Source organism: Polypterus senegalus, chromosome 6 (genome assembly GCF_016835505.1).
Source record: "Polypterus senegalus isolate Bchr_013 chromosome 6, ASM1683550v1, whole genome shotgun sequence".
NCBI classification, from domain to species: domain Eukaryota; kingdom Metazoa; phylum Chordata; class Cladistia; order Polypteriformes; family Polypteridae; genus Polypterus; species Polypterus senegalus.
In genome coordinates, this window is record NC_053159.1 from 134,164,995 (window position 1) to 134,192,262 (window position 27,268).

Consider the following 27,268-nt stretch of genomic DNA (forward strand, 5'->3'; position numbering starts at 1 on the left):
ATAGCCTTACTTGAGTTACAACAGTGACACTATTCCACGTTGTTGATTTTCTTTTTATTTTAAAATAATTTCTCATTTTGGTGCACAGTTTAAAGAACTATTCAAGGTTCGCTCATTTTTATACCACTTGCACAGCTTAATGCTTCTACCCACAGATCACTGTTATTAAAGTTATTACTGTTACTGAAATCATCACATCCTAATGTCGATATTTGGTCTAATTTGGTGAAGCTATCGGCGTATTTTTATTTATTTGTTTATCTATTTATTTATTCCCAAATAAACAAACAGTTTATCCAGATTAAGATGACAGTTTTGTGCTACTTGTACTTCGAAACGTCGTTTACCAGTTGCCAAACTCAAACCAGTGTAAACTGTGACAATCACCAGTGAAATGTAACATTTACCCACAATGATCTGTTCCTATAAAAATTAATTTTAAACATTTCAAGGGGAGCCCGTCTAAATATTGTCGAATTTTATTCTTAACTGTACAACCTATTGTTTTTGTACGTCTGGGATATAATATTACGAGTAACAATCTGGATTTAGAAAAACTAAATACTTTATTGATTAAAATGTGGTCTTAAACAATTAAAACGTGACTACTATGTGGAGCTGCTTTGTTTAATTGATTAAAAAGTGTCTAATCTTAGTTTCATTAGTGTGTGTGATGATTAGAAAGGGAGAGGATAATACAATCAACGTTAAATAGGATTAAAATGAATAAAATAATGTGGGTTTATCAATGGAAAAGTCCTAACCCACATGATATTTGCTCCATTAGATTCAGTTTTTTATTACACGGAACGTTTCCTGTTAAACGCGATACAGTGCGACAGGACTTATTTGAAAATGAAACAAAATGCAAAGCACTGTAAGGTACATTCCAACATGTGAAACGCATCTATCTATCTATCTATCTATCTATCTATCTATCTATCTATCTATCTATCTATCTATCTATCTATCTCATATAGTGCCTTTCATATCTATCTATCTATCTATCTATCTATCTATCTATCTATCTATCTATCTATCTATCTATCTATCTATCTATCTATCATATTATGTTATTCATATCTATCTATAGAACTCTTCTGGTTTATTCTTAATGACTTTATTAAACTTACATTCTTCCTCTTTTCTGACCTTTCTAAATGTGGCAGTGCACCGTTAACTTTATAAACAAAAATCTGCTTTTATGAAAGCATATTCGCAGACCTGCATGTCTAACATCTGAAACGAATACACTGAATCAAAAGTGCGATATTTCTTTTCCTATGTTAGCCTTTAAACGGCGAAAGGGCATTCATAATTCCCTTTCAACATCCTGATTATGAGATGTTCGTATTTTTCACAACTTCTACCTCAGTTGTTCCCAATATGATTAAAAAGCTCGAGAATTACCCCCACCCCCTTGCCTTTACGAACATAAGTCCAAAGTTCAACAAAAGTTTGGCAGATAATACCAGCCAATAAAAAAGTGTCTTTCCTCCTAGAGTAAACACGGAGAGCCGAGTCCAACCTGCTTCCCAGTCGAGTCAATAACAGCCGTTTCTTGCGCACTATTTGCATATACTGACCGTCCCCCAAATTAGAATGTTTTATAGGGCCAGGCAGGCAGATGATGGCAAAGTAGAGTTTACAGAGCCTATGTGACAGAAGTCTTTCTCTGGCAGGGAAGTCTTGGGATGCTCACGGGATAACAATAACAGGGATTATCTCATTTTGATTTGCACTTTTTTTTGGGCAACTTTAAAAGCTTTTTTTTTTTGTATTAATGATTTTAAAGATGGTGTCCAAGTTGACATCTCTTCAACAGGAGCTTCTGAGCGCTCTCCTCGACTCCGGAGTTACCAGAGACATCCTTCTGCAGGCATTGGAAGATATGGACCCTAGCCCGCTGTCGTTTGGGGTCAAAATGGAGAATCTACAGGGGTCCCCTAAACTGAGCGGTGAGTCGGATGCCAAGCCTGTATTTCACACGTTAACCAATGGACACGGCAAAAACAGCAAGCAGTCCGGGGACGAAGGCTCAGAGGATGGCGACGACTTTGATACGCCACCGATTCTCAAGGAGTTACAATCACTGAATACAGAAGAAGCCGCGGAGCAGAGAGCCGAAGTGGACAAGATGCTCAAGTAAGACTTGTAGAGACGTGGGAAAGAAAAAAAAATAGTCTCGCAATGATTAAGCGTCAATATTTAACTTTGACGAGTAGTACAGGGAAACGGCTATGTTTAAATATGAACATGTCATATTATTTATTAAATGTATTATTTAAAAAAATGTTTAAATCAAACTAAATAGGCGACACTGTAAATTATAATGTCAAGGTGAATACGCTGAAAAACCACAAAAACACTCGCTATATTTCGTAAACTGATCTATTAAACCCTGACTCTTCCGGATTTAGTCATGATTTATTATCCTATTTCTTTCAATGTAAATGAACAAATAAGCGTGAGAAATGAAAACAAAATAGTGAGCCAGGCTTGTTGGCATTCATAGTGCGTTTTTATGTTCAAAGTTCCTTTGTATTAGCACGACACCTGTTTACAATTTATTATTAAATATCGCCCAGTTTAAAATGACTGTAAAATATACTCATCGCTTTGATGGACTGAATAGTTAGGGCAGGAATAATATGAATATAATATTCAATAATAATAACATCTGTCAAGAAACAGTATTTTAAACTGGGCTCTACACCTGTTTGATCTCTAACTCATACTACTGCTTCTACATTTGAACCCCGGAAAAAAAAGAAAAAAAGAGAAAAAAAAAAATCGGTGGGTTGTTTACGAGAAAATAAAAGCGAATTAGAAAATGTGTTGCCCATCATAATTAACTCGTGCGATTTACAGTTTGGTTTGCACTTTTAAAGCCACCCGCCAGTGATTTACTTTCACGTGCTGGTTACTAATTATCCAAAAGTATTATTGTGTCTCTTCCTAGCAAAATATCAACTAAATAGTGAAAGTTCATTTATTATTAACCGACGTATGGCACTTTTTGCCGAGGGAAGCCTGTTTGAATCCAGGACTGTTCGACAAGATCTACAAACGATGCACTTAATAACTGTTAAGTTATCGTTACAGCTATTAATATAACAATACTTTACTATACACATTTAAAATTAATTTACATTTAAACACCACAAGAACAGCAGCAACAGCAATAATAATAATAATAATAATAATAAAGCACACTAATTTTAAGTACTGTATATAGTTACCATCAGAAACATCAAGAACAGCACAAGATCTAACAACGAAATGAAGTTTTTTACGAATAGTAATAAAAGAATTTAAAAATAAATTTTAAACTATTGTCAAAGTGGATAATTTGGATTCTAACACTGGAAAGAACAATCGAAAATCATACCGTTTAAACCGACGATATCTTCAGCTTCAAACTCAGTTCGATTTAAGGATAAACACTGTATCTTATTAAAATCTAAAACACTTCCAACGAAATATAAAAAGATTAGTATTTTTTCTTAGATTATTAAGAACTATTTAAGCATGTTTTAGACATTTGATACTTTTAAAACTGAAACAATTATGAAACTTGCACATTCTTCCTTAATACTTCTCATTGCCTATGTTTATATTGAGACAAAAACACCTTAATAGGAATTCAATGTTATAATAAAGGCAGCTTCTTGGTAGTTAAAAGCGTTGAGCATTCCTGTTGCAGTGTGATTTTTAGATGCTCGATTACAGTTGTTAGGTTCACGCAGATGCCGGAGTTCCCTGTCGCGGTCATTTTCTGTTTATTGCACGTAATGTGAAAACGTTAAAATCAGCTGTCAGGACAGCTTAGACGTTTGAAACGGCGGAATTTCATTCGGTTGGAAAACACGATGGAAAGCGACAGCTCGAGCACGTGGAGCTAAGTTGTTATTAATTTAATTCTATAAATCATCAACAGAAAGTTACACAATGGCGTATGATTAGAGTGAATAGAGAGCTTGGTTATTCATTGTCAAAAGTTATAAACCAACATCTATGCTTCAAGTCTCAAATGTTGCCATTCTCCTGAACAAACAGCCCTGTTTGGGTTTGCAATCAGCCTGAACCGAAAGGATTAAAACAACCTGCAGCCCCTCGGCGGATCTGACGTTGGGACTGAGGAGATCCCCCGGCAGACTTTCAGCTGCTAACTGCTGAGCACTTTATTTAAGTATAATTCATTGATGCTTTTTATCTGTTGCATTAATAAATTATTCTGTTTTGATATTCATTTCAATATAGGTATTAATGAAACATTGCAATGTCATTACTTTAACGTTACACTTGATTTAATGAAGACAATTTCGTGAAAGAAAATATTTTTCTGTTAGTAAATTTTAAAACATTTTAAAACACCTATTAAAGATCACTTGAAGTTTCTTTTGAAAAATATGTAACAAATGCAAGTTAAGTAATTTAAGAAATTGCTTTAGAAATATTCGAAGATAAATTATGATAGAAAATGATTTAGGCTTCTTCATTTTTGCGCAATGCCGTACTTGAAAAGAGTGTTCGTTCGCTTTCTACACACTGCCAGACGCGTCTTTAAAGCTCTTACTGTTTTTCTCCGTAATCATTCCAATGTGCATGGATATGACACGATATTTTCAGTTGCGTGCACCTTCAGAAATAAATTACGTGTACACTCAAACTAAATCCCAAACAAAAAGTTAGAAACATGCTGTTTTCTTTCTTTACGATACGAGGAAAAGACCGGGGAGGCCCAATGGCTGAAACTTTAGGTTTTGAAGTTAATTTCTTCAATGCTCAAATTGATTTTTTCCTCCCAGATTAACTCGTCGTTGTTGCTGTTGTCCCGAATGTTAAGTGCATTCTTATTTGTTTAAACATATACACATTTGTTTATTTTGTTACTTTAGAGCATTATTTGGTTCGTGTTTTGCCAGTTAATTAAAGGTTTAACGTGAGAGCCGCCGTTTTAACAAGCCAATGAACGTTGGTTACCGATAATTCGGCCAGTTAATAGAATGATGTGTAGCTCCTGAACTGCGTTGTTCTCTGGTACTGAGATTATTTTAATTAATGTTATGTAACAAACTGACGCTTAAAATATAAGGTACATCTAAACCAGTTTATAACTGAAACGGATAATAAAAAGGTTAAATGCGATAACCGTGAAAATTCTAGCAAAAACGTTCAGTTCTAACACTGGACAGAAGAACTCAGTCGACGTAGAAGGCAAATTGTAACTAAAACAATTAGGTCAGTTATGACAGCAAACATTTTCCAGAATTATGAATTAGTGCGTTAGTAAAAAAAAAAATCGATAAAATCTGTTAAAGTATAATTGACATATATAATGTGTAACAACACAAAATATAAAAGTAATTTCTGGAGAATTAATTTCCTAATCTTTCTAATACATAGTCCCGCAGCACTCGCTTAAGATACTACATCAAAGGCACTTGCACTGCATATAATTTAGTTTAATTTCTGAATATTATTTTAATAATAATAATAAATAATTGCTACAAAAGTAGGTGCAGGGAGCACTGTGGCGCAGTATTTCGCGTCGCGTATCGCGGATTCTGCTTCCTTTTTTTTTTCTTTCACTTATTCCCGTGTGCACGCGGGTTTCTTTCGCGGTTTACCTCAAAAGTTCTGCCGAGTAGTAGAAATTATAATTCAAAACCCAATGGAATTGGCGTTCTGTTCAGTTTTAGTTTCTGCCTTGCCTACGATCCAACATCATCTCCATTGCCTTGTGCTGAAAAAGACAGGGTCAGAACAACAATGAGCGGACATGTTTTAGGTGACCTGTGTCAGCAAATGTCCTCCTGTACGTGTATTGTGCATGCGCCCTGTTGACAGAGCTTTACCCAGACAAGACATGACCGTTTGAGTAGGTGGACGAGCTTTATGTAAAAAGACAAGGTGAATACATCGGACAGGTTTATATTCAGAATACAAATATTGTGATGCGTAAGGTCCCTAAAATTTGAAAAACAGGGTTATGTCCAGAAAAAGCAGCAATCCGTGCACTGATGTATAGCCTTTCTTTGTGTGTACTACAGCGAGGATCCTTGGCGTGCGGCCCGCATGATTAAAGGATACATGCAACAGCACAACATCCCGCAGCGTGAGGTGGTCGACGTAACCGGGCTCAATCAGTCACACCTGTCACAGCATCTCAACAAAGGAACCCCGATGAAGACGCAGAAGCGCGCGGCGTTGTACACCTGGTACGTGAGGAAGCAGCGCGAGATTTTAAGACGTAAGTACCTGTTTCACTTCCTTTATGAAATGAGGTATGAATGGTCTTTAATAACCAAGTGTGTGTGAGAAAACGTTTGCTTTTTATCATCAGGTCTTTTCACGTATATAGTTTAATTTTCACCTGCCTGATGTTTAGGTCTTGTCTGTTAAAGTTCTCCTAGTCTCAAGTGTAATGTACGCATGTGACCACTTCCAGTTATGCAGGTGTGCAAACAGGGTGACCGCTAAGCATTCCTAGGAAGCCGAAATAATGACTGTTTCCCAATAAACCAAATGGGCAAAGAAACACAAATTAAAATGACACAATCCATTCGAAGTGATCCAGTACAGTGGCACTTGTCAAAAAAAAAAAAAAAACCAAAAAAAAAACCCAAACGTAATGATGTAATGTTTAGACGTAATTAAACGTTTAATTCGTTTCTGAACAGCAAACATACATTGCCCTAAAGTATATATTTTCTTTTGGAACTTGGCTGGTCTAAATCATTGCCAAATACTACATATTTTTACAGAATTATTTTTCAGTAGGATTCAATCTCCAGATATATGCATATTAGTTTTTTTTATTATCTCAAATGAGTATAGTTATATGTCACATAAAGTATTTATATTTGTTATGACAATTTCCTTACAAATCTTGGCAAACATTATAAAAATGTGGAAATATTGTGTGAAGCCGACTTTTTGGTATATAAATACCGGTAGATGGATTCTGTTCAATTTTTGTATTACCTAATTTCTCGTCGGTAAACCTGTTTCCTAAATTATTTCGTTTTGTGTTATTTAAATACTTTCCACTATAATGAACGTTAGAAGAGCAGTCACACATTTACAGTTCTACGGTAGCCAGATGGATTTTCTATTAGTTTCTCTGGTCATTTTATATATGTATGTTTTCTAAACATGCGTAAACATGGACATAGAGTAAACTGTTGTTTCGCGAGTACATCTTAAAATGTTATCATTTATATCCCTCCTTGCAAAAAAAAAATTATCATTCATAGTTGGTGTAAAGTGTGCTTTGCAGAAGAATTTCAAGTTCAAAAAATTAGCTGAAATAGCAGGTTCATGACCTGCATCGTATACTTCAAATTAGTTCAACCAAATTAAACACATTTATTGCACAGTAAATAAGCATCACAAAAACATGGATATATATAATAAACCATATCCGGTGGCCTGTTATTTTAATAATGTAAAAGCAGAAATAGGAAAGAAGTGATCTATCCACACAGTTTAATTTATTATTGTAATTTAATTATAATAAATTATATCATAAATTAGAATGTAAAAACATTTGCAGAAATTATTAATTAGTATTTCACGTTACTTTCATATAAAGCGTACTTCTATTTTTTTTTAAACAGATCTAACCTTTAAAAGTAACACAAATAATGAAAGCAAAGGAAAGGTCACTGACATTTAGTTAGTTGTTGTATGACACACAGCGCCCTTAAATGTAGAATAAATAAGCAAACTTTAACAAAGAGAGCGTTGGCCGCATCGGATGAATCGAACTGAGTTTATCAGAAAACAGACGCGGTATCTGCCCCTATAGTGCACCATTGCAATTGCGAAAGAGCGTCTCGTTGAGAACATCAAATTACTGTATAGTACTTATAAAGCTTGATGGAATTTGTCGGAGCTTTTCAAGGTTGTATCTACAGTAGTTTTAAAACAAAAGTCAAAGACAGAAGAAAAGACGTGAGCCAAAGAAAATGGTCTGTTTTCATCTGATGTATTTAATTTAAATAAATACTGTAGGTGCCAGACAGTTTGGTGTTTGATCTTCTAAAGAGAAACAAAGTCACCGGAGTCCCCCTTTGCATGGTCCGCATTTTGCTTGATCATCGTAATCATCTATCAGTCAAATAATGCAATCAAGTCAACAAATCGATGATAACAACTAATCGCGCATTCCTCGGTTTCTTTTTGTACTTCTCTCCTTGTATGATTTAAACTTTACAATGTCGAAATTATCATCATTGTGTTCCCTCGTAACAATGCCACTGTGGATGAGTCTAAAATATTCTAATTATTAATAAACATTTACCGATCGCTACCCATGGCACAGTCATACTAATAACCAATGGCAAGCCAGATATCTGGCCGAAGCTCACGGTGCTTTATTATTTCTTCTGCGTTATATCCTTAATGCATTCAAGTTAATTTAATGAGAAATCTTATAATGCACTTACTGAACTTTAAATAACTCAGATAAAAGCTTTTGAGTTCAACAATAAATTTCTATCAATCCCGAATTGTTATACACAGACTATTTTCTCCTTTCGTTTTACTTCTGAGATGTGTTTTTAGTCATCTTCACATATAAATCCTTTAGTCGAGATCCCTCCAGACATCACGGGCTCAGATTATGTTTTCTGACAACGCCTATACCGCCAGTATTCCTGTAATGTAAATGATGGAGATATCATTTCGGACTGGGTGTAAATTATAAAGTCTGCGCAGCAAAAGCTTAGCCCTGTTTTATTGCCCCTTCAGTGACCGATAATTATGAAGACTTCGTACGACTACAGTGATAATGAACTGGTGCCCCGTCCAGGGTTATTGTTAATAATAATAATAATAATAATAATAATAATAATAATAATAATAATAATAATAATAATAAATACATTACTTGATTAATTATATTTATCTATTGCTTTCTAACATACCCAAAGCGCTTGGTTTCGGCCCAGTGCTGCTGGGATGGGCTACGGCCATTCCCGAACATGAGCGTGATAACGAGGTTAGAAAGCGGGGTAACGGGAAATAACCCAACAAAGGCGAAAAAGCGCAAACCTCCTCAGGTTACAGAGCCAGGCATTTAACAAAAAATATTTGGATTTGAAGGTGTCTGTTTCGACACTGGTTGTATTAATAATGGAGCATTGCTCTGGTGAATGTTACCTACAATCCTATAAAATAGCTGTAAATAATCTTAAAGTACACTCTTGTTGACTTACGTAAAACATATATTACTGTTATTAAGATTTATTTTTCCCAGATTAGATTAGCAGAACGGAAAAAAACTGTTTAAGGGAAATAAGAGTGGCACACTGAGGATGACGCCCTCCAGAGACCGCTGGTTGAGAGGCAGTGTACGCGCCTAAACGGTAGGTCCTACATGAAAATCACCACTTAAGAGCAGACATGAAAGCCATTTAATATAATTCGGCGTTTTGTGTTTTAGCATCCCATCAATCGATTCAGGTACTAAGTCAATCAGAGGGCACACTCGAAACCCCCCTCACTTGTTCTGGGCCTATTTGGGTCGCCCAGTAAATGAGCAGGCGTGTTCATGAAGTGCAGTTAATCCAGGAAGCAGAAAATAGAGGTATCAAAGCCCGAAACTTTGCTTTTGAAAAACAAAAGTATAAAATCCCATTAGGATTACATTCAAAATAATAATTAAGAAATCAGCACTATGCCAGGGCAGACAGTACGTACTGGAAGTTAATCCATAAAGTGTTGTATACCATCTCTTCGTTTACTGCAAGGCACCGACACGGCTGCTCGATCAGAGGCCTCGAAACAACAGAGGTGGCACTTGGGTGCACACTGTAGGAATGAGCTAGAAAATGTGAAAATGCTTAGAGCATGCGAGCTGGACACGTACACAGAAATCCTGTAATTAAGGTACCAAATCAATGCATTTTGGAAACCGCGCTGCCCCCGTTCAGTATACAGTAGTCTGGGCAGATGGGAAAAATACTCACGACTCCCGTTTACTGAAGGACTTGCGTGTGGTGTTTAACATTTTACGGCGATTTATTTTATGGTATAAATATTGCTCACGCAACTCTTTATAAGAGGAATAGCCGTCCAATAATATTTATGAATAATTCAGAGATATATCTATCTGCTGAATTTAATGACCTATCTTTGTTTCCTTCTGTTAAGAACATTTTCTATCTATCTATCTATCTATCTATCTATCTATCTATCTATCTATCTATCTATCTATCTATCTATCTGTAGAAAAAACTAAAAAATAAGAAAAGTACAGTAAGTTTACATAGATCTATCTATCGGTATATGTAAACATATACTTTTCTTATATTTTAGTTTTTTATAAAACAAGTTTAGTTGACTGTGAACAAAATAAATATCTTGGGGTGCAGCCTGAGGACCATCTGAAGAAGTCTAAGTACAAGCCAGCAAACTCAAGGTGTTGTGGTCCAAAATTAGTAAGGAAGTTATTGTTTTACTATAGCAATACTAAAAATGCATTTCAATGTATATCGACAACTCAAAGACAAATAAATGGTACCGTCCTGTTAGTGGTGGCACTTTATACAGTAAGACTGTGGAAACAGTTAGAAGTGGCTTTCAAGGCTCCACTTCACGTCAGGTTTGTATGTTATACTCTCAGCTGTTAGTAACTGTTTTAAGTTAAACATATTGTTTTTTGTGTTTTAAGATGGTTTGTATTTTCAAGTTTTCCGCACTCTTCTCATTTTTGCACAATGTTATATTCCTGCCAGTTTTTGTGCGTGATATACATTGTTCAGTTACTTTTAAAATCTGTATTGGTTTTGTAGAGCATGTTAATAATAAATTACACGGGAAAATATTGCATATGTAATAGTCTACAGTCTGGCTGTTTGATTGACAGTATATTTCAATGGTTAATTTATAGTCAAAAAAGCAAAAGAAAAGACATTAGCAGGATATTCCTTATTAATCACAGCTTCATTTAAATACAATTTATAAATACCATCTTAGCTGAGTGAGTTTTAGTGTGCCGTTTGAATGTTCTCACTGTAGTTTTTAGAATTTTTCCCTTTATTCTTATTTCTTCCTAAGGTCCAAAGACAAGCCTGTCATGGACTGGGAAAAATCTCTTACTGGGCTAGTATTCCATTCTGGGCTGGCTTTTATAGGGTACCTGCTTCTGTGGTAATGACTGTTAGCCTGAACAGGAGAAAAGTGTTTAAAATCGTATAATATGGTCAAGTATTTAAAGTGGCAATATATTGTGAGAGTATATATTGAATTAAAATGTTTGTTTTTCCTGCACAGGTTCTTACTGTTAATATTCTGAAATGGAAATGGCTCTTAATTGACTTATTGGTTAAAATAATACATAAGACTGAGGTAAAAATGTAAGAGTGGTTTCTTTTATTTAGACAATGAAACTATAGAACCAGTAAGAGAAGTTTTTGCCAATTTCTGTTTCAGTAAGGCACCAATCCAAGAATTAAATCTTGTAAATTAACACAATTTGTATAAAACGATTACTATATCTAACCTCAAATTCAAGTTTAAATATCTGCTAAAATGACAGCTAGCAATACAAAAGGCAAGTTAGAGTAAATAGGAAGTGCAGAGTCAACTGTCATTTCAAGGGGTTACAACTCCTGCTGAATACATTGAATAGAGTTGTAAAAGATACGTTAGAGGAATGAGAGACGAGAACAGGTGGCAAACAGTAAAAGAGTAAATTGTGAATATCTGTGATATGTAGCCCATGTGTCATCGGTCTCATTTAAACCAAAATAAATAAGTAGAAAACATTTTTGATTCTGTCCATTTAGAGTCTCCCTGAGGAAAAAGCAAGATCATTAATATGCAACGCTTAGGATGCGGCCATCCATGAGGTCGCTGGTGAAAACGTCTCCTTACTGTGTGAGCCTCAGCAAGCCATGACTTAAAGCCCTGTGTGTGTTAGACTCATTTGGGAAGGGGATCAGTCTAAATAGGTGATTCATCAAATAAAGGGAGTTTATTTATTTGTAATATAATTATTCTTTTGATATTATTAGTTTGCTTCTGTTAAAAATAGCAAGTTTAGTGTGAGGAGAATAAAAATAAATCACTGTTAGGAAAAGCCAGAGTGAGCAAGATGTGTAAAGAGACATGTCATTATAACATCTATTTACAAAATATGACAAGCAGTAATATTTATAAAGCATTTACACAAACCAATTTTATTTTTTCAGAATTCAACCAAACAGTGCAAGGTTCTGGGAGCAATATGACAGACAAAGGCAATCCGGATCAGATGATGTTTTTCTTTCCAGAGTTCAGTCAGCAGGGCCAAGGTCTGGGCCAGCCTGGGGCCAGCGACGAGGCTGGAACAGAGCCTTCTAACAAGAAAATGCGACGCAATCGATTTAAATGGGGGCCTGCATCTCAGCAAATACTGTACCAAGCCTATGAAAGGCAGAAAAACCCAAGCAAGGAGGAGAGGGAGACTTTAGTGGAGGAATGCAACAGGTGAGCGGGCGAGTGGATTCGGGCTCTGCTGCCATCTTGAGCTCCGCTTTGCGGAAATGATGTGTCTTATGAAGGAAATGGCACCTTGTTTGAAAATGCTAAACTGTACAATGACGGTGGCACTGTGGTATTGCTGCTGCCTCGCAGTTAGGAGACCCGGGTTTGCTTCCCAGGTCCTCCCTGTGTGGAGTTTGCATGTTCCCCCCGTGTCTGCATGGGTTTCCTCCCACAGCCCAAAGACATGCAGGTTAGGTGCATTGGCAATCCTAATTTGTCCCATGTGTGTGCACCCTGCAGTGGGCTGGTGCCCTGCCCGGGGTTTGTTTCCTGCCTTGTGCCCTGGGATTGGCTCCAGCAGACCCCTGTGACCCTGTAGTTAGGATATAGCGGGTTGGATAATGGATGGATGTACAATGCTTTTCTGCAAAGTTTTACTCCGTGCAGAGGGTTTCAAATTAGATCCAGCAGTCTATGTGTTTATGAACAATCCTCAGTTCCCAATGTAAAGAGGCCTGGAAAAGTTAAAGTTGACAGTTTGTGACATCTGAATTAATTTTCTGATTGTGAAAGAAGCAAACTGGGAGAAAGATCCCAAAATAATCTAAAACAGGGGTTTTTAAACTTGGTCCTGGGGACCCACTATGGCTGCTGGTTTTTGTTCCAACCAGCTTCTGTTTTTAATTGGACTCCTGGGGTAATTAAGTGAAATGCTATTTCCCAGATTCTGTGTTTTGGGAACAATACAGGAATTAAAAAACATAAGTTTAGTAAAAAAAATTTCAACTTTTCCCGGTGTTCTAATTGTTTAATTAATCCATTATTTAGTTTAAATTAGTTGCAGCCCTTCAAAATTCAGTGTTATTTATCTGGGCGTTTGCTCTGCTAGTTTTTAATTATCATTATTTAGATACAATGAAGGGAGCAAACTGCACAGAGAAAGAGCAAAATATAATGAAATCAACAAAAGAGAATATGCATTTGAAATTATAGCAAAAATAGCACTTCTAAATGTCTTACAGATGTAAAAATCATGCTGCTGGGCTTTTCTGAATGTAGAATAAGAGAAGAGAAAAATACCAGGTAATTAAATGAGATCAGTGTTATTAGGTGTTGTCACTGATTGTGAATCTGGCTGGAACAAAAACCTGCAGCCACAGTGGGTCCACAGGGCCGAGTTTGAAAACCCCTGATCTAAAGTGTTGAGTGTTAGTGATTACATGATAAGGTGCTAGTAGCAGTAAGGTTTATAGTCTTGAGACTTTCTGCCGAGGCCATTCTGATCCATTGTGTTCATCCAGAATTTTCACTTCCCTAAAGTTCACTGAAGTTGCTAAGCCGATGGATGAAATGTCCTACACAAAATGTTATTGTTCGGCAACGGACCAAATAACTCTTAGTAAGGATCTTCCACAGTAGGACATGGCTTTGTATGGTGATAGCTGCAGGAAAATGTATCTGGGGAAAACGTAAAACTAGGCGATGCTAGTCCTAAAATGGAAAAGACTGGAAAGTGTTTCATAAGATCAAATTTTGCAAAGCACAGAATTGCCCATTTTACACTATTTTATATGCCCCGGATCATTTTCTTGCTGTCCAATAATAAATCCTACTTTTAATTAATTGCTTTTAAGATGCTAGTAATTGTGTGGTTTGGCTCCACTTCCAATTTACATTCACCCAGTCTATTGACACTCACACATTCACAGATGGGCTTATAAAGTGACAGGGAGTGTAGCAATGCCTGTGTCAAAGGGTAGAAGTGAGAGAATATATTGGACAAATAGGCCCAAAAAAGCTCTTTATTTATTTGGTAATTACATATTTACTGTAACTCAGGCTTCATAGTATATTACCTTAAATGTCATAAATGGAGTTAGAAGTGTATTATAAGCTAGCCCTTTTTTTGCAAAAATTGTTCAAATGTAGTTGGTTGAATTGTGTGGAGCATTCCTAGTCAAAATAATAGGAGTTATAACTCAAAATAGGAAAAAATGGGCAAATATGTAATCACATCCATTTATCTGGCAATAGGTCTTATTTTAATGAATAATAAAAAAAATCTCAACAGATGTTTCTAAAATATATCCATCTGTCCATGCATTCTTAGGACCTGCTTGATTCAGGGTCAGGGCGGCTCAAGTTAATCCTGGCATTGCTAACAGCAAGTATGGAGTCAGCTCTTGTCAGGGTACAGCCTCATGCACACTCACCTAAACTCACTCATGTGGGGTCTTCAGTTAAGATAAAACAGATTTCAAGGGATGTGGAAAGAAAACTGGAGTACCAAAGGCAACAACAGGCAGACATGGGCAGAACATTCAAATCTCACACAGATGGCAAGCAAGCTGGGATTCAAACCAAATCTCCTGGCGCTAACCATTAGAGAAGTTACCTTTAAGCATTACATTCTTGAAGCTTTGACCACAGTTATGCAGGGTCTGGACAATGGATGGATGGATTTTGACATATGAACATCTATGCCTGTAGAACTGGTTCATAAATGAGTTTAAAAAAACAGCTTTTGTTGTCCTTAGGATATTGACTATAACACTATGTATGTTTTCTAAATTGGGATTGTCAAAAAAAAAAACATTATATTTGGCCACAGATTCAGTGCTGTGTTTGCAACTTTGAACTGAATTTGTGTTCAGTATTTCTTTTCCTTTTGTGCATGCATTCTCAATTGATCCCTTCCTAATTTTTCTGTGTCCTTCACCAGAGCTGAATGTCTACAGCGAGGTGTGTCTCCATCGAAAGCTCACGGTCTGGGATCAAATCTAGTGACTGAAGTTAGAGTCTACAACTGGTTTGCTAACAGAAGAAAGGAGGAAGCCTTTAGACAGAAGCTGGCGATGGATGCATATACTGGTGGGGCAACTCACAGCATGAACACCTTGTTGACCCATAACTCTCCACATCAGGCACAGTCAAGCTCCTCTCCTACTAGCAAGCTATCCGGTAAGCACAGATTATGCTTTATGTATTGTGTGTTAAGCATACTTCATTTTGCTGGGCTAATTTACAAAATGATAAAGAGTGACCGATGTTAATCAAAAGGACTGAAAAGCAAATGAAGCACAAGGTTATTCAAATGAAGTAGGGTTTTGCTTTTTTCTGTATGAGACACTGAGACGACTTAGCTAATAAGTGATTAAACAAGGCTGACGATCTTAATGGTCTCGTCTCGTTTGTCATGTATCTTGTGTTCTTTTTATTATTCAGTGACAGAAGTAGCACAGTAAAGGTGCATGCAGTTGTTATTATTGTTAGTGTTTTCAACACATGCAAAAGTAAAAACCCAAATTATGGTTATGTTTCACTTATGTTATGTTGTTTAAAAGTGCAAGGGTTAGCAACGCCTTCTCACAGTTCTGCAGGTCAGGAGTTTAGGTCTGGTAATTTTTTGTATGGATTTTTCACGTGTGCGTATTCTTTTCCTTGTGTATTCCACTTCCCAAAAATATGCTTTTAAGAGTAGTTGGCCTTTGTAAATTGTCGTTGCATTTTTTAAATGAGTGCGTGCATGAGGGCACTCTGTGATGGAATGTCTCCTCATTTGTGTTTGGTTCCTGTCTTGAGCCCAGTTCAACTGGGATTGGCTCTGTTCTTGGTTTGACCACTGATTTGAGTACGACTGTGTGTGTGTATGAGTGTGTGTGTGTGTGTGAGTAGGCCCTGCAATACTCTGGCACGCACTCTAGGGGTATATTATGCCATATGCCCACTGCTGCTGAGACCTGTGACCCCCTATTTGGATTAGGCAGGGTTTTAAATGTTATGTTATGGTGTGATAGAGAAGGATGACTAATTTAATTGTAAATGGAGATCCACGTTAGAAAGGATGTGTGGCTGGTGCGTCTCTTTTATTAATCAAGTATACACCGTGGTATTCCATTTACACAGATTACTAAATATAGGTTAATCAGACAGTTTTTGCTTTGTGAAATGGCTTGAATGCATACAAAAAGCGTTACGAAATATACCCAGGTTAAAGGTTGCCCCAGCTAAGGTTTTGCGAAACCTTTGCAGGACATGTTGTGTGGTGTAACACACCTAGGAGATGCAGATGACAAATCTGCTTTCATGTGTTTAACAGGACATGATTTGCATCGTTCTTGAAAAGGAAATCAAACATATTGTGCTTTAAAGTAACTCTCCTCAAAAAGTTGGTAAATGAGGTGCTTTTGAAACACCATTCAAGACCAGGTAATAGAGTCTGACAAGCAATAAATAAAAATGGGTAACGGCTAGAGAGAACAAAGTGTCAGAGAAGTTGAGTAAGTTGTAAGCGTCTTTGTAATACTAAGGGGGTCTTTGAAAAAACATTGAAAACAATCCACATTGTCCTTGCCATACCTGCAATCTACACTCCAAAGTCAGCCATCCGCTGAGTTAAACAAAGGAAAAACAGAGATTCACAAGCTCAGAGGTCAGGCCAGGGTCACCTTGGGGTCAACGGCTCTCCCTGACAAGGAATAAGGGAGGGTTTTAGCCCATTTGGAGAAGAGTGCTAAGAAAGCAAAGGGATGCAGTTTGATATGTAGAGCAAATCATACCTTGCAGCAACCAAAACAAAACCGCAAATTCGTACAACAGCACACAATAATGTTTTCGGTATATAGGGCATAGTAAACTTTTTGGGTTAAAAGGGGATACATTACATTTTGCCTGAAGAAGGGGCCTGAGTTGCCTCGAAAGCTTGCATATTGTAATCTTTTTAGTTAGCCAATAAAAGGTGTCATTTTGCTTGGCTTTTCTCTACATAAGGGGATGCAAAGTAAGTTCAAATATGCTTAACCAGGAGCTATTAACATAGAACAAATAAGATCTTGAAAAGTAATTTAGCATTGCATAAAATGATTTTTTCAAAGCCAAAATTGGAAGACTGGTAGACTCTAACCATTTCTATACAAGCCTTGCATTTATTTCACTTTCTTTTAAGTATACTGTGTGTACTAAAATATGTTTTGCCCCACATAGCTTTTCCCAATTCACATCGTCTTCAATTCTAAACAAGTCAATGCACATTATGAATGTAAAACACAAATGGAAACTTCAGTTAACATTACATTTATGCTTGCTAAAGTGGCTAAAGACGTACTCTGGGATAAGTAATAAAAAATTTGCTTTTTTTGCTATGTTAAAAGAATACAGTAAAGCCATGTAATATGCGTCTCCTATTTTTGGGTTGCAGAAATATTCCTATTTGTTATTTTAAAAATATATTTTTCCAACTCAGTAGGGAAAGCACAAAATATTTAAAGTTGTTATAGTGTTGTAATGTAGAGGCGTCTGATAGGGTTGGTTGTCTTTAAAGCCCATTGGAAAACATCTGCTGCATGTATTACACTTGTAAAATTACATTGGGTTTATAAAAGTTGCAAGAACTCAGGCTTTGATGCATTAGGCAGTGCAAGTGAATGGCAGTTAATCTTCTGTGCAAATGTTTTTTAAACTTTGTAACAGATAAGGGATTAAAACACAAAGGGAATTTCTCTGAGTGCTAGGAAAGTCCTCACTTACCACAAATAAACATTTAACACTGTGGTTACTGGGTCTGGAAGAAGAAGACAGGTGATTTTAAGAATGGTGCAAAAACACATACACCTCATTACATCTTCCAGACTGAGAGGGGAACCTGGTTAGCACCACTGCCTCACATCTCCAGGTTCAGCAGTTTCCAACATTGCCCATGTCTGTGTGGAATATGCTCAGTTGTTCCTGTTCTGTGTGTTTTACTCTCTAGGTGTTATCTGTTAGGTTAATTTGTGATTCAAAATGAGCTTTTTATGTCTCCACGAGTGAGTATGGCCCCATTTTTTGACTGGATCCATGTCCTTTTACACTTAGGTTTTACTCCAGTTTTCAAAAACTGTGTGTGTTAGGTTATTCAATGATGGTATAACCAGTTGTGGCTGTAACAGAGTGACCCAATATGCCCAAGATAGGCCCTGGCCTTCAATGACCGTGAATTGTGTTATCTGGAACTGGAAATTAATATATAGATATAACACAGGACAGTTAAGCAACTTAATCAGGATCATACAGTGAGTCACAGGCTGGAAAAGAATTGCTATCTTTGTAGTTTGAAGTCTAAAAGCATTTGAGTGTATGCCACACAAAACACAATTTCAAACCACTGCTCATGTCAAGTGTTAAGCAAAGCTCTAGCACTCAGGTCCATACCGATGAAATTATTGATGAACCACAAGCAGTGGAATGAGCTGAGAAAGCGTTGATGCCAGATTACTAAAGTAACAAAGCTGAACCCCACTTCTTATAATCTTGTTATGAATTGATTTTCATTGTGAAAGAAGTCAAGGTTAAGTAAATACATCCATAAGGGCTTACCTACTATTGAAAGAAATGTAATGGTAATTGTCTGCTTTTTAGATACCAGAAACTGAAGTTTTATTAATTCTGTTATGCATAAAATAATTATTTGATATTTAAGAGTCAAAACAATAGCTTTTTTCAGTAGATCTCCATGGAAGGGTTGGAGAATAAAGTCAGATTTTTTTCTTAAAATAAACTGTGGATGTTCATCTTACGTGTCTTGATCCATCAAATGTTTTATTGCTCAGACACCAACAGAGTTGATCTTGTTTCACATACTGCTTAGACCTGTGTCAACTCAGAAAAGTACATTGTGCCTTTTTCTCCCAGGTCTCTCCTTAAAAAAAGGAGACATCAATCATAGCAGTCTGCAAATGCCACAATAACTGCTTACAGGATTTTCAGTGGTCCAGCTGACCAAATGGTGACCCCTATATGTGAGATTAAAAGAATGGGGAGGGGTGTCTCACTTGGTCATGGATCGCTTGCTTACAAGGTTCCCTGCCATGGTACCTTTAGCAAAATCAGCTGTTTTCCAATGTTGGACCCTAGATGCAGCATAATGTCCCAGCAGGCATTCTGCAGTGTCGCTATGACATTGTCTACATTATGCATGCTTAATTGACAATTAAACCCTCACTACGATTCCCCCTTTCCTTTGAGAGGGTCATTGTCTTTTCTTTCATAGTGTACTCATTCACCCCAAGGGGCCCCATTGTTTGTAGCATATTAGAAAACTGTATCCCCCACTGGTTCATTTATCTCCAGAGGCGTAGAGATGCCTTCAGCCTTTATTGGTTTCATTAGAGAGCCTGTAATGGAGAGCAGACCCAACCAGCAGGCGCTGTCCTGTCTATATAGCTCCTATTCTGGCCAGACAGAACTGATGAGGGCTACAGCTTGAAATGTAAGGAGAAAAGAAAAAAAGACGACCCACCAGAAAGAGTGCAGTGGGTTCATTATGGGGTCGTACTCAGTAAAGGATACTGTATTCAGAAAGGGAAAATATTACATTGTGTTTTGGCCATAGTCTTCATTGAAAGAGAATTTTATTTTTTAGGGTTTCAGTGTAACTGTTGTTAATTATATTAGAGAGGTCGTAGCTATTTAATTGAGTCAATATAAAATACTGGCGTAAATATGATTACATAATAAAGACTGATGCAATAGAAACTCTCAAACCAATTTCTTCACTACTGAATAACAATGTGTTGTACTGTATGTAGGAGAGTTAACTTAATTATCTACAGGCTTTCAGGTATAATGCTGCCTGCGTAAAAGCTGTCATGTAGATGAACGAACAACTAACATTACCCCCACATTATCTCACTATTACAATGATGCTTATTTCATGATGAAAAATGTAGGCTGTACTTATGAAACATAAATCAACTTTTAGTTTATCTCAGGACACTCACCCTCTACTTATCTGGTGTTCAGCTTGTCATAAGTGTATTACTGGGCTCTGTTCATCTGTTATCATAGGAAAAAGTGAAAGTGACTAGAATAGCAAGTTGTACCACTGATATCTGAGCAAAGCAATCTAGAACTGTCTATCTCAATAGTGGAAAAAGTTGTGTGGGTTGTTTAGTTAAAGCAGAGCAACTGTACATAATTCAGCTGATTCCTTTCATATTGTATGCATGTAAAAATGATATATTTCGGCAGCCCCTTTTGGGCTCCTTTCTTTGTAGAAGCACCCAGGCTGCTTTGGCCCCACCTTTATTCCTCAATGTGCTACTTTTGATTGTTTGTTTACTGAGACAGACTCCTGATGCCCTCACTCAGGGTGGATTGTATAGACTGGCCTGGAAAAAAGTGGTTTTGTTGTCAGCCTCTTTCACTAGAACTACTCTGGGTTTTTGTTAACGGAAAATTGAATAGAAAATCAATGAAATCGGATGCCTAGCTATACTTATTCAACATGTACTGAGTAAGAATCGAATTGGTGTTCCAAATTTAATCAGCTCTTTTTGCTTTATTTGGACAAACAAGTATTCTTACAAAATGTCACAACCAAGCACAAGGAAACATGAAAATAGTTTTTCTCATTGGTCACTGGTATTAATAACTGATGAAGGCCATGTGCACGTCCATGTAAAAATGCAGACATTAGTCTCTGTTTTCACCTTTCGTCCAGACTGTCCATCCATCCATCCATCATCCAACCTGCTATATCCTAATTACAGGGTCACGGGGGTCTGCTGGAGCCAATTCCAGCCAACACAGGGCACAAGGCAGGAAACAAACCCCGGGCAGGGCGCCAGCCCACCACATCGTCCAGACTACCCTGGTGTTTTCAACCCCTGAAAACTAAGACTTTTGAAAATGCTCTCCAGAGCTGTATACTTCTGAAAACGCAACATCAGCGCTGTAATGTGGAAGGGTGAAAACATAGATTTTCAGAATTGCAGATCTTAAATTGGGCTCTGATATTTTTGTGCTTATTACATAGATTTTACACAGCCCTTCCCTAAATTGATTCTGCTTTTTACAACATCTCATTCTCTTTTTGGTCATACTTAGCAGACACAGAAGAGTTGCTTTCCTTGGTGCATGTTGTGTTGTTTACCCATATACATGTAAATTGTGTTTTGTACAGTTTGAATGATGCATGCATGTGCCTTACAGTTTTACGATAAATCCCAGCAGTGTTATCAACCCTTCTAGAATCTTTCCGCTGATACACATGCCTAGTGTAGGTGAACATCTACATCATATGTGTTTTAGTGTGGATGGAGATATTTTCACAAATGTTGAGAAAATGTTAGTGTGAATGGAGGTCGTTTTTGTTTAAAAATGCTGTTTTTAAATGAAAACATATGTCATGAGTGTACAAAGAAGTGAGCTAAAGAAAACAAATAATGTGATGAACCAGAGACCAATAAATGTAAAACGGCCCAACAAGATGTGTTCAAGTGGGTTCAAATTCTAACATCACAAAGCTTTTGGAGTAATGATCTTGAAAAGGTGTCTAACTGGCAAAGACATAATTATGAAATTGGGAGATGAAAAAGCTCTAATGGAAGAAGATATAGACCAGAAAGTCAGTGGTCAAGTTCAAAATCCAAAAGAATCATGGTTGAAAAGGCCAGAAAATGGTATTGATAGTACCTTGTTCTGCCCCTAGCTGTTTAAGAATGCAATCATTTGTGTTTTGTAGCAAATCCAATACTCAGATCTCAAAAGAATTAAATAAAATAAAGTCAAATAACTTCTGTGTAGAAATTTTAAATAATATGGCTGTGGCCATGTACTAATCAAACCAAAATTGTTCGATTTCAGCTAGGGTTCCTCCCCTGTGTTCTTCGCTCATTTTTATTCTGTTGTTTATGTCAATATTGTGACTCATTTAGTTTTTACGTATCTATGTATCTTCTTTTATGTTCCATTTGTTTTGTAAGTGGTCCACCAAGAGGCAAGGCCACCTGTCCTCAGCCCTAAAAAGATAGACAATATTAACCTGAACGAAAGAAGAAAAATGAACAAAAAGACATAAAATGCCTTTTGAACTCTGGCTAAAATATAACAGAAATGGCAGTGACCATTCCACAACAAGAAACAAAATGGCTATTTAATTAATCTCAAAAACAAAATGTACAAACAAAACACACAAAAATGTGTTATGGGAGTTCATAAACCCAGTGAATAAAAAGTGCTTTCCATTCCAACCAGGGTGGTCTTCTCAGGATCATAGGCCTGGAAAAAGCAGTATGCTTGGTCGCCTGTTTTGATAGCAAAACAGAAACATACTTAGCCATCAGAAACATCGTGGACCCCTATGCTCCTGGGGTCCCTGGCCAGTGCCTATTGTGCCCTGATTCCAACCAAACTGCATGTTCTATGTTACAGAAAATGTGGCAGGAAGGACATTGTTTATACAAGGGGGTTTGCTATGAAGAATCACAATAATCAAAAATAATTCCCAGTATTCCAGAAATTATATATTTGAAGAGATATGCAAGGATTCTAAACCTAAAGCCAATTTTCGACTGCATCCAGAATCCCGGAACAGTAACAACTTATTTTTGTGCAGGCGCAGAATTCTCAGTTAAAATGCAAGTATAGATTATACTAATCGCTAAATACAGAACTAGTATGCATATAAATGCAGATTTGTTAAACTCACAAAGAACAAGGTAGAAGGAAATGTGCAATGTTGACTTTCATATCATTGCAGTAGTGATACATCATGTGTTGCATTTGTCCCGTGGCAGCAAACTCGCTAGTAATGGAATTAAAAATACCTAAAAATTGAGGTGACCATTAGAAAAATAAAGTGGCACCCCACCAAGTTGTGAAAATGACCTTAATTCAGAAAACTAATTAAAGACACAAACAGACAAAAGAAAATGACAAAAACATGTAGAGCAGGCACAGAGAAGAAAGTAAAGAGGTTTCAGATCATAACATTCCTAATCAGACGGCAGATCCTGTTTCTTCACATTGATCTTGCTTGGTGAAACCAGCAATATATTTTAATGTACAAAGAACTTCATTTAATGAAATTTAAAACTTTGTGTGACCACTCTGACTGCAATAAATGGGATTAAGAATACATGGACTATGTGTTTATAGTGTAAAACTGTAGAGGCACACACTCCAAACCAATACTGGAAATGTTAGCAACATCTTGAGCCTGAGGATGTTTCTTTAGTTCAGTTACATTTGATGCTTTGGACCCACAAATGATGGGAGCCATGACAGAGCCGGTATAAACAAATGTCATCCTGGGCCCTGACTGCCCAATTCTACTTTACATTTGTGGTAACCGTACTTTCACGTTTGCCTGTCAGAGCGCCTGCCATTGTTGGTAGAGTGCAAGGGTATCTCCTCATCTTGAATCCATTCCAATGTAAAGCTGTAAGCACTTATCAGCCACTAGTCTGTATGAGTGTTCCTTTAGTTCAATTGCTTTTTTCACTACCAACAGCCTGGAAATATGTCAGTGTACTGGATTTAAATATGTCATATATACTACAAGAGCCTTTAGCCTCAGGATAATTTATTCTTTCTTTTTATGAATTCACATCCTTTTTAACAGACTGCTTCCTTAATTGCTTCACAATCGCATCATTCAAAATGTCATTTAGCTGGGATAATTTCAAGTGACAATGTATCCTAAACTGGAAATGCTAATTCAGCTTCATTCACACCTGTATGTTCATGGTATAATAGTCTCTTTGAAAATACGCATTTTGACATAAATAATTTTGTGACTTTTAGCAGGTAAGCTTTAAAATCTTTGCTCTTTGTTCTGTTCCTTTCATTAAGTATTCCTGCACTGGCACTTGAATAAACATGGGAATAGCAGCAAGCTTAATTACACTCGTCCAAAACTGCGGAGACAAAAACCTGCTGGTACGCCTGCTTTACAGCGCCTTGCAGCTGTGCCATTGATCACAGCATTTTTGACCTTGTTTCAGTTGGTAGTAGGAGGAATGCTCAAATTATTAAATGATATTTGTTGTTTATATCAAAAATATTATTCTCTGTTTAGAGTCAGGGAGTTGGAATGTTGTGCTGATATAGATTGCAGAAATATCCCATAATCTTGCAAAAAGCTGGAACAGCCCCAGGACAGTTAGGACTGGATCGTACCAGGCCAAAATTAAAAGCCTGCGGAGGACAAATTGCCTGTGTTGTACCTGACTAGGTTTATTAGTTGTGTTGTGACTCTGAGAGGCCAAGCCCTGCATTAATTGGGTTGTTTCACCTCTTCCTAATATCGCTGCCATTGAGAATATTTGTTTGCCTTTCATTTTGTGTATGTTGCATGGATTCCCAGTTGCTGTAAACTGAGTAAACTGTGCTTCAGAACAGCTTATCAGTTCCAGGCGGAGTTTTCTTTTGAAACCAGCCCTGCCTGAGAAATTATGCTTTAGTGTGAATTATTTCCTCCTACTTCAGAATTGAACAAACAAGGCAGGGCAACTCACTTTCTGTAACATAGATTGTTTTTGTCTAGGGCAGCCATAACTTTCTTTTAAATTTATGCTCTTGGCATTGAGCATTTTTCTGTTTGGGTTGTGCTTAAGACTTAATTTCTTAACTTGAAGCTTGGAGTATCTTCTTATTTTTTTGGCAACTCTGTTTTATGTATATAGTAATGATGTGTATCAGACCCGTGAGGTAAAGACTAAACAATTTGGTAGAAATTTTGTAATTTTTAATGTTTTTATTAGGTAGAGGCTTAGCTCTCTGGTTTGTCATATATGGTAATGGGACATTCAGCTCTACAACTGTACTATAGTGTTGGCTGAGTTATATTCGAAAGGGAGTCTCACTTTCATTTCTGATGTCTGTGGGTAGTGCAACTTGAGCACTGGTGGTCTTAGTTTTCCAATATTAATTTAATTTTAACGTTCAAATAGGAGCTCTCTAGGTGTATCTGTTAGTAACTTACTGCTGTGTAAGAAGACCTCAATAAGCAATTGATTTGCTTTTAGTGAACCTTACAAAGTACCAAAGACATCACTTCAGACTTGACGATACCCGTAGTGCATCTACTAGTCGCTTACAGCTATGTAACGCAGCCTTAATGAAGACTTTTTCTGAATTATGTACCAATAAGTGATTTATATACTATATAGCAAAAACATGGAACCTTTGTTCTAAAGTGCTGCTATTAATTTTGCACTCCAGATCCTCTCATTTGCAAAGTAAATGTGTGGCTTAGAAATGTTTTAATTAGATATTTTTTATTTTAGATATGATCCTATCTGATAATTTCTTTTTCACTTATCAAAAGTCCAAGTGATACAGTAAGCAACCATGGGTCAGTGCTCCCTGTAAAGGACTTACAACCCAACCAGAGCTGGTATCCATACATCCATCCATTATCCAACCCACTATATCCTAACTACAGGGTCACAGGGGTCTGCTGGAGCCAATCCCAGCCAACACAGGGCACAAGGCAGGAAACAAACCCCGGGCAGGGCGCCAGCCCACTGCAGGGTGGGAGAACTGGCATCCATGACCCTGAATTCAGTTATGAAAGTTTGATATCGTTAAGATGTGTTATTTCGTTACTATATTTCACACTGTATGAAAATGTATTTGCCATAGTATTTGGCTTGAAGATTGTGCATGATTTTAACAGTGCTGTAGAAAATCTAGATTGATTTATAAATATTGATATATTACAGAATTCTGTATTCGAAAGTCTCTTTGAATGAATTATTCTTATGGTTTGGAAGTGATGCATCATGATGGCATATTACTGTGAAACAGCAGTTTGGAGTTCAATTTCTGGCCTGGTCAATGTACTTGTCGGGTTTCTGGGTTTTCTGTGGGTACCTTTGTTTTTCTCACATTCCAGAATTGTGCATTTAAGTTTGATTGACTATATTAGCCAGGTGTGTAGAGCAGGTAGGTGCACCAGTGTGCCTTGGGGTGGACAAGTGACCCGTCCTCCAGGATTGGCACTTGCATTGTATTTTAGGTGGCCTAAATAGGCTTCAGTCCCATTGACCCTGAACTAGATAAAGAGAATTCTAAAATGGGTGAGTGATAAAAATGCAAGTGTGATATAATCACTTGGTATTTATTTCTGCATTGAATAGGACATGAAGGTATGTGGAGTTCACAAAAGAATGCATGCAAGGTCACCATTTGTGGGTCCAGTGTGTACATAAGGATGCCATGCAAACTTAGCGTCTCCTCCACTACTGGTTCCCAAGTGACAGCTCGTTAGCCTTGACTCCCTAAGATGACAAGAAGCCCCCGCCCCCCCACCACAAAAAAACACCCTTATAGGGAAAAAAAATGTACGAAATCTTGAGAAAGGCAATTCAGAGAGAGAACGAGATGGAGAGAGAAGACCCCCTTCCAGGTATATAGGTAGATGAAAAAGCAAATGTTTTCTACCTTTTAAGATTTCTCCTTCTGCTTCAGTCAAATGAATGCTGCAGAGGAATATGTAGAAAGCATAATCTTTAGCTGACAGGATTTTTGTCAGCTTTATTGAAGCAATTGTAAATTTTACTGCTAGAGCAAAGTGAGATGGGCTTGGAGGCATTAATCACAGTAAAAGATTTTTATGGTGGATATAAAGCACCCGAGTAGTAAGTAGGCAAGAGAATCATGGGTGTGACTAGGGCAACCTTAGGTTCATAATGGTATGTAGGCACTCGGCTCCAAAGTGTTTACAGTTTAAATAAACATATAGAGAGTTTAATGTAAAAGGATTTTGGATCAGCTATAATATGGTTTAACCTTACTGACGAGCCTAGATTAACAGGTACAAATACACAAAAAGAAATAAAATTGCAGTTGGCATATCCACGTGGGTTCAAGACAGAAGAGAGCTGTTGAGAAAAAGACGACATTACTTCACATTTACTGTGTGTTGCACAAAAGGCAATAAAACACTTCCCTGTTTCTCAGGGCCCACGCCGGCCGCTTTTTTCTAATGCAATGGAAGTTGAGCCAATTACCATAAAACCTG

The 27,268-nt window shown here is 37.1% G+C and overlaps 1 protein-coding gene across 2 annotated transcripts in view; it reads left to right on the forward strand.

Annotated features, from left to right (window-relative positions):
- The first annotated feature begins 1,647 nt into the window (after nt 1–1,647).
- Nucleotides 1,648–27,268, forward strand: part of LOC120531655 (hepatocyte nuclear factor 1-beta-like) — a 51,336-nt gene continuing 25,715 nt past the window's right edge. For both annotated transcript variants that reach the window (XM_039757259.1, XM_039757260.1), the window contains exons 1-4: nt 1,648–2,145; nt 6,057–6,256; nt 12,207–12,483; nt 15,203–15,441. In XM_039757259.1, coding sequence (XP_039613193.1) covers nt 1,784–2,145; nt 6,057–6,256; nt 12,207–12,483; nt 15,203–15,441 — 1,078 coding nt within the window. In that variant the 5' untranslated portion in view covers nt 1,648–1,783. The remainder of the gene's footprint in view (nt 2,146–6,056; nt 6,257–12,206; nt 12,484–15,202; nt 15,442–27,268) is intronic.